Source organism: Tarenaya hassleriana, unplaced genomic scaffold (genome assembly GCF_000463585.1).
Source record: "Tarenaya hassleriana unplaced genomic scaffold, ASM46358v1 Cleome26, whole genome shotgun sequence".
Lineage (NCBI taxonomy): Eukaryota > Viridiplantae > Streptophyta > Magnoliopsida > Brassicales > Cleomaceae > Tarenaya > Tarenaya hassleriana.
In genome coordinates, this window is record NW_010965869.1 from 1,776,495 (window position 1) to 1,785,225 (window position 8,731).

Consider the following 8,731-nt stretch of genomic DNA (forward strand, 5'->3'; position numbering starts at 1 on the left):
CGCTCTTCTGGTCTGATACCGTTTTGGAATTTTGTGTCGGCTTTTTGTGGGAAAAAAAGGGTAAAATTTATAATCGTCGTAATCGTTGGATGTGATCATCATCTTCGTCCTCGAGCTCATCTGGGATTTGGAGTTGTAATCTTGGGGAATGGAGATGATGAAACAAGCACACGCATGAAGTGTACCCAAAATCAAGAAACTTGTAATTTTCATTTTCATTTTCATTTCCATTTCCATTTCCCTCTTCTCATCGCAGATTTTCTAATTCCTTGATATCGTTTTCGCATATGGTTCAATGTGCAACTAAATTATATTTACAGTCCTTTTTCTTCTTCTCCATGGTCACAACTTACATTTTCTTTGTTAATTAATTAGTAATGCCAAGCCAATCTTTGACGCATGTGGTACATATGTCCCATTTGTCACACCTTATTTTCAAATTTTTTTATAAAATACTTTATTATATATTAGGCATTTTAGGTTTTAATTTTTATAGTTTTCTAGTGCAAAAAACAGCGTTATCTTTTTATGGTAACTCCTGGTTTTCTTTTTTCATGAATATATGCAGAGATGTGCATGGTTTTATTCCTTTTAGTAACAATAACAAATGTAGAAGAAATTAATGTAAAGTGCTCCATAATAAAAAATAAATAAATGGTGGCCATTAAAGTAGTTGTTGGAAATATTGTCATAAGGGTAGGTCGGGTGCTTTTACTTTCGGTCCTCGCAGACAATAATTATCATTCGGTATATAAACTCGAATTTCTCACGTCATTATGACGTCACCGTTACATGTTGGTTTCTCTTTCCAAGTTATTTATTTATGATTGTTTTAATAAAAATATGGGTCCAAACTTAAAAGACTAATCATAAAAATTAAGATCTAATCAATAGCAAAAGTTGTCCATATTTTCCAAACAAAATATTCGCATAGCAGAATACATCAACATATTTATAAATCTAAAAAGTAGAGATTAATACCAAAATCTCCAAAGTTTATTTTATAGTGTTTGAGGATAACAACAAACCATTGACTTATTAAAAACCATTACAGATTTACAATCCGTGTTATAATTGTCACTGCAACATCTAGTATGTGTATATGTATATATATAAGATAAATTTACACGAAAAAAAAAATTAAAAAAACCTGAAAATTGTTAACAAAATTCCACATCAACTTCTGCACAAACAAAAAATTGGTAAAAACAAAGAACAATAAAGAAATCAATAAATGATGTATTAAAATCAGTGTCTAATTTGAAGATAGTCGAAAGCAAGAATACGGCACTTTGACTCAGTTCTAATTGTTAAGTGAATCTTACATTGAAAGTGCTAACCTCTAAAACTTCAGTTATTTTGGATTTTACTTTATCTTATCCTCACCAAAATGGGGAATAATTAAAAATGTTATTTTTTTATAAGAATAAAAGAAAAATCATGTGAAAAAAAATAGTTCTTGAAAATAGTTTAATAATGTTTACTGAAGCATAGAAAGGAAAAAGAGCTATATAATAAAATATAAAACGTTGTCCCAAAAAGGTGTTGAAAAACATCGCGGATTAGAACTGTTGCAAACATTTGTGCAAATTTTGCGGCGATAAATAATATTATAATGAATATAATAATCCTATTTTTAAAATAATATAAATATATTAATTATTTACATAACATAATCATTATAATTTTTAATTATTATTAATTTGCTAACAAATAGATCGGTCCGGTTCAACCTGATCTGAGCTTGTACTTGATCCGAAGATTTCGGGTTTGGATCGGTCCGAATTTTTGTAGATCTATAACTTTTGGAGTCGACCCGAAATTTAATTTGAATATTACTGGAAAATTTGAATTTATTTTGTTGGGTTTATAAGTTCAGGTCTTAATTCTAATATTTTTCCGATAGGCTTTAGTCGGACTTCAATTTTCGGACCAAAATTGATACCCTAACCGAAAGAAGTACAACAACAAAAATGAATATAGAGAGACCAAATGACAAACTATGAAATGTATGCTAATTTTTTTTCTCTCCATTGCAATTTCGGCACAATTCAAATGTCTTAAATATTTTCCATTTACGCAACACATTATATTAAAAGATAGAAAATTCAAGCCTTTAAATTACAACTTTCTTAATTATTTTACATTTCAAATCCTCTAATCAATTTGCCCATGCTTACGGGTTCCGATGGTGGTATCTCCGTATATGTATATCTCCGCGTGTATATGTATGCTACGATGAATACTTTTATAAATGTTCTATTCAGTATTTTATATAATTTCATAGTCCGATCCTTATTCTAGTGATCAGTTTTATTGGCTTCCAATTTTAAAAATAATCACCATTAAAGAAAATAGATTTAATTTAATTTGAGATTTTGATGGTAGAAAAAAGGTTATTTCAAATTTTGGTTTAGTTATATCCAAATTCGATTATCAGTTTTTAAAAAATTATAATTATTCGGTTTTTATATTAAACTTGATTCGATTTAGTTCGTTTTATTTCGGTTTCAGATTCGATTCGATTTTATTTCCGTTTTTTAAAAAAAAATGTTCAGGGTTTAAAGATTTTTTTGTTTTTCGGTTATTTTTTATTCGATTTTTGGATTCTTGAAAAAATATAATCATTTCATTTGTACCAAATTCAATTGGATTACGGTTATACAGTTCAGATCGATTCATTTATTAGTAGGTTATTAATCAAATTGGTCATCTCCAGCGGGAAGAGAGAGACAAGTGAGTTTGAGCGACTCTCGGTTCGGTTAACTCCAATATATATAATTAAGATAACCGAACCGATTAATTAACCGGTTTATTTTGGTTATTAAATTTTCATAACCAATCGGTTCGTTTAATAATAAACGGACCGAATCGAACCAGTTTTTGCCAGCCCAAACCCCTAACAAAACCTGGCGTGTTCTCCTGTGGGTACGAAAGCCGAAACCTTGTCTCAGTTCAATCTCAGGCGAATAACATAAGATCTTTGTCATAACTCTCGATTCGTTTGGCGAACGTTGGCTTCAACGAACTGCTTAAGTGGCTCTATCTTTACGGCCTTCTTCCCCAACCCCGAGAGTTTACTAGTATGAATTGCCACAACACGATTCTCGCCGTAATCCCATTTCGCCTCTCGACGTTGTTTTGACGCGATTCATTCCCATGTGGGTTTGTCCTACTTCGTTAGTTTCACATGGGAGATGCTTCAGAAGAGCTCTGTATCAGCGTCTGTTTTCGGTTTGCTGTGATGTTTGGATGAACCCTAATGTATCAGATTCTGAACAATGGGTTGATACCCAGAAAGGAGGTAACTTTAATTACAACGCATTGGAGTTGCATAAAGTTGGAGTTTTGCGGACCTTTTATAGTTTGAGTGACGACCCTTCTACTGCTTTGTCGTTTCTGTCGCAAGTTAAAGAACATGGGGTTTCGCTCGATCTTTACACATACGCTGCTGTTGTTAGATCCATTTGCTGTTGGGGTTTCCAGAGGAAGTTAGATTCGATATTAGTGGAACTCATTAAAGAAGATGATGAGGAACGTGGTTTCAGTGTCATGGATTTGGTAGGTGCGGTTGCAGAAGGTGAGGAAGAAGGGTCCATGGTGTTGACCCTACTCTCCAATGGCTTGGTCAAAGCTTATGCTAGTCTCAGAATGTTTGATGAAGCTATCGACACTTTGTTCCAGGCCAATCGTGGGGGATTTGTTCCGAATATCCTTTCTTGCAACTTCTTATTGAACCGTTTGATTACGCATGGGAAGAACAGTACAGCTGTGTCTATTTTTCGACAGCTCAAGCGGATCGGTCTGAATGCGAATGATTACACTTATGGAATTGTGATCAAGGCATCGTGTAAAGAAGGTAATTTGGAAGAAGCGTCTGATCTGTTGCACGAAATGGCAGAAGCAGGGATGACAACAAACGTGTTTGCTTATACGACGTATATTGAAGGGCTCTGCATGAATCAGAGGACAACTTTAGCTTATCAGCTGCTTGTATGGTTGAGGAATGCAAAAATTCAGGTGGATATCTTTGCATATGACATGGTGGTCAAAGGGTTTTGTAACGAGATGAATATGGAAGCGGCTGAATATGTTATGCTTGACATGGAACAACATGGGTTTGAACCTGTCGAACATGTTTATTCGAATGTAATTTCTGGGCACTGTAAGAACGGTAATTTAGTTAAAGCCCTGGAATTTTACAATAAAATGAAGGAGAGGGGAGTAAAAATAAATTGTGTGACCGCAAGCACGATCCTTCAGAGCTTTTGTTTGACCGGCATGTATGCGGAAGCCTTCGATATGTTCATAGAGGTTAGAGACATGGGTATTTTCTTAGATAGAGTTTGCTACAATGTAGCATTGGATGCTTTGTGCAAGCTAGGAAAAGTAGAAGACTCTGTTGTATTACTCGAGGAGATGACTCGGAGACATTTGGTTCCTGATGTCATCAACTATACCACTTTGATAGGTGGGTATTGTTTACAAGGTAAGGTTGTTGATGCCCTAAATTTGATCGATGAAATGAAAGAAAAGGGTCTGAAGCCTGATATGGTTACATACTGTGTACTTGCCCGGGGATTGGCCAGGAATGGTCACAAAAAAGAGGCATGTGATGTTCTAGACGAAGTGAGAGCTCAAGGTCTAGAGCCTAATGCTGTTATTCACAATGTGATCATTGAAGGCTTGTGTATTGCAGGTAAAGTAGCAGATGCCGAAGAGTTTTTGAGGAGTCTGAGAGATAAAAAATGTCTAGAAAATTATGCTTCCATGGTAAAAGGTTACTGTGAAGCTGGCCTTCCGGAAGAGGCCTTTGAACTATTCAGTAAACAGTCTAAGAAAGTAAATTTTTGGAGCAAGAATGTGTGCTTTAAGCTATTCACTAGTCTTTGCAACGATGGTCACATTGACAAAGCTAAAGCCGTAATGGAGACAATGTTGGCTTTTAAGATTGAACCTAGCAAAAGCATGTTTGGTGCTTTAATAGGTGCTTTTTGTCGGGTCAATGAACTGAGAAAAGCCCAGCTGTTGTTCGATGATATGGTGACGAGAGGGATGATTCCTGATCTGTTTACATACACGATTATGATTAACGCATACTGTAGAGAAAATCGTTTGCAGAAAGCGAATCTTCTTTTTGATGATATGAAGCAGAGAGGAATTAAACCTGATGTGATAGTGTACACAGTTTTGCTCAACGGCCATAAAATGGGTTCAAGATGTTGTTCTGGTACAGATGCTGAACAAGACGAGGTGCTGAGGACGAATGCTTTGACATTATGGGCGGAAATGAATGCAAGTGATGTCAAGCCAGATGTTATTTGCTACACTGTACTGATCGATAAACAATGCAAGACAGAGAACCTTGAAGATGCAGCAAAACTCTTTGATCAGATGATAGATGAGGGGCTGGAGCCTGATTTTGTGCCATATGCTGCTCTAATATCTGGCTATTGTAGGAAAGGGCATATCGATAAGGCAATCACACTTGTTTCTGAAGCATCACATAAGAACATACGGTTAGATAGACGTTCTTTGGCCGTAGTAAAGCGTGGTATTTTAAAAAGCCGTTAGATTTCAATGTCGGTAATGAGCCAGCAATTGCGGTGAACCACATGAGCTGTTGTGACAGCTAGGTGAACCACATGAGCTGTTGTGACAGCTATCTCCTGGGGGCAAACCAGCACATATGAGTGAATCATGGCAGATAACATTGTGGATATTGAGAACATATCCTTCTTACCATAAAGCCTGGCTCTGCTGCATCAGCAGAGAATTCAAGATCTGGAATATCGTTTGCAGATTTCAAATTTCAAGATTTGGAACACATCTGCATATAGGGTCCTTTCTTGGGTTGCCTTGTACACATTCATAGGGTGAGAAAGATCAGTTGATGACACTTAAGAGCGATTGATCTTACCATGAATTCTTTCTGTTGTAATCTTGCAGTTGATACCGCCTCATGTTTGGTATGTATAGATTTAGAACATCGTTTGCAGAATTCAATTTTGTAATTAATACGAATAGTAGGAGTATTTTTTTTCCAACACAATCTCTATGGTTGCTTTTGTGAACACAAATCACAGTTTTAGGGATCAAATGGTAGATTGGACTGTTTCCTATTCCAGTGTTCTGTTTCACCAGTCTTCCATGGCTGTATTTTGACAATCCTCAAACTCTGTTTTACCTAGAAGGCAAAGCCAGGGACAGGTCATGGTAATAATCTGACGAATCTGAAACCAATCCAAAAGAGACAAAAAAAAAAAGATGAATCAACACTATCAAATCAATAAAGTAATCATAATGCTTTGATTTAGTAAACATCGACCAGTCTAAAACTCTAAGCTGCAACAAACAGAACACACTCTACATCCTCAAATTCACCCTCCAGTATAGCTCAAGCTGCTCAATGATCCGAGATCGATGCAGGTACACCCCTAAGGCAGCGTATGTCCCGGAAAATTTCTTAGGCAATGAGATTATCTGCTTTTCCTTTTGCCACCTTTCTTCTGCCCTTTCTTCTTTTTGCTGCCTCCCTTGTTATTCTTCTTACCGTGATTGCTTAAATCGCTGCTCCTACTGGTATCCCTTGAAGGCCCGGAGGAATGTAGCAAATGTCTGACGTCTAGAACGCCATTCCTGAAGTTCCCTTCAGTTGCTTTGAGCACTCTCTGCTCTGGCCTCCGCCTCTCCACGGGTTTCTTAGTATTTGCACCAAAATTTCCCCCAAATCGGTCAAGGATCGTGCTCTGCAACACCAAATAAATAGGTGAGACAAGTGGTGGGGATTTTTCAAGCTGGGCATGAAAGAGAGGACATCAGATAGGTGGATCACCTGTTCAAGCATCTTTTGTTCCCTTTCTTTTTGTTTCTTCATTTGTACTCGTGCTACACTCAATGGTAACCTCTGCTTCTTCGGGGGCTGCATAAACAGCATTAGACTTAGTAAGCGAAGGCCATAAAAATCAGGTTACTAAAAAAGTTTACTTTTATGTTCTCTTACCTTTCCACCGAGTGTGACAACCTTGTTGTTCTCCATCGCTTTCCTCTCCTTCCATGTCATATGCGAGGAACCTTAACACAGTAGTAATTAGGGCAAGAAAGCATAAAACTTGCAGCACCATAATATATGATTACCGGTGAAATGCTAAAACCAGGGGAAAACATTTGAAGGAAGAGAAATTCCTTTGACACAGAAATAAAAATTGTGAGTAAATGCACATAGGAACCGCAACTAGCTTTGAATTGGTACTAAGTATACACAAGTATTCGGAATTTTTGGTTTTCCGTAACCAATTTACCTACTTATAAATCCATCCATGTTCATGATTAAACTAGTTTCTCCTCCTCCGAAGTGATCAGAATTCTAGCAAATCGAATTCCAAACAAATTAAAAACCTTGACCGTGCGAATTCGTGGATCTATCTATCCAACTAATGGGACATACAGAAGTCATCCGAACAAATTTGCGTCTTCAATGTAGATAAGATCTAATTAGAGAAGAAATCCGAAGAAATTGGCGCTGGCAGTAAACAGAAACATTCTTAGCATCTAAAACAATCCGTACAATCTACCAGTAACAGTGAATCTGGAAAACCTAAGCGATGCTAAATCCGAAATCAAATTTCTTCATTCACATATCGAAGAACGGAAAAAAACGAGTATAGCAAAAGAGAAGAAGAAGTAGAAGAAAAGGGACATTACTGAAGAGCTCAACATCTTTCATGATCTTCCTAAAGCTCAGGTCATGATTATCGATCGACTCCATGGTTTCCTTCTTCTTTTCCTTCTGCTTCCGGTTCTGCATTTTCTCTTCCGGAAATTAAGAGTTTGACGAAGCGGAGGCCGGGGCTTTGAAGCTTTCCTGAAACCCTAGGGTCGAAATCGAAGGGGAAAGGGAGTGCAATTTTTTTTTTCCCTCCACAGAAAAAAATTGATGAGGTGACGAAGTCTGGGGGCAGAAAACCTAACCGATATTCCTTTCACAAAACCGCCAATTCGGTAGCAACTTGTCGTGGGAAAGCCCAATTTTTTTCTTTTAAAATAATCCAATTAAAACCGTAACTATTTGGGAAAATAACATTTTACTATGCCGACCCTTTAAAATGTGATCTTTTTCTAAACGAATTTTTAATTCGACAAAAAACTATACCAAATTATCAAATGTATCAAATTAATATACAAATTACCCAATTTAACTGCAATTTCCTACGCAATCCAAAAACGGTGTTAAGTATCCGTTAACCGCTGACGTGGCACGCCACGTAGCTGCTGACGTGGCACGCCACATAGATTTTTACCACATCAGCATGTCACGTCGGATTTTTTAAAAAAAATCCAAAAAAATATGAAAAAAATCGAAATTTAAAAAAAAAATAAAAATAAAATAAATAAACAGCAAAAAAAATATATATATATATATACATATATATTCATATCTATATACAAATAAAAATATAAATATATATACAAAATAAAAAAACATACACATATATATACAAATATATATACATATACATACAAACAAATATATTTATATATACATATACATACATACATACAAAATAAAAAAAATTCATATATATATATATATTCATATCCACATACAAATACAAATATAAACATAAATACTTCTATGTATATATATTTCTATATATATCAAATAAAAATATACACATATATACATGCATTTATACAAATATATATGCATATACATACATACAAATATATT

The 8,731-nt window shown here is 35.6% G+C and overlaps 2 protein-coding genes across 2 annotated transcripts; one reads left to right on the top strand and one right to left on the bottom strand.

Annotated features, from left to right (window-relative positions):
- Positions 1–2,942: 2,942 nt before the first annotated feature.
- Positions 2,943–6,266, top strand: LOC104816942 (pentatricopeptide repeat-containing protein At2g26790, mitochondrial). Its single transcript, XM_010545985.1, has one exon. It carries the CDS (start codon positions 3,160–3,162, stop codon positions 5,572–5,574), a length of 2,415 nt encoding a protein of 804 aa, XP_010544287.1. The 5' UTR covers positions 2,943–3,159; the 3' UTR covers positions 5,575–6,266.
- Positions 6,267–7,959, bottom strand: LOC104816943. Its single transcript, XM_010545986.2, has 4 exons — positions 7,705–7,959; positions 7,004–7,074; positions 6,836–6,922; positions 6,267–6,749 (listed from the first exon to the last, which is right to left on the bottom strand). Exons 1-4 carry the CDS (start codon positions 7,805–7,807, stop codon positions 6,480–6,482), a joined length of 531 nt encoding a protein of 176 aa, XP_010544288.1. The 5' UTR covers positions 7,808–7,959; the 3' UTR covers positions 6,267–6,479.
- Positions 7,960–8,731: the final 772 nt, after the last annotated feature.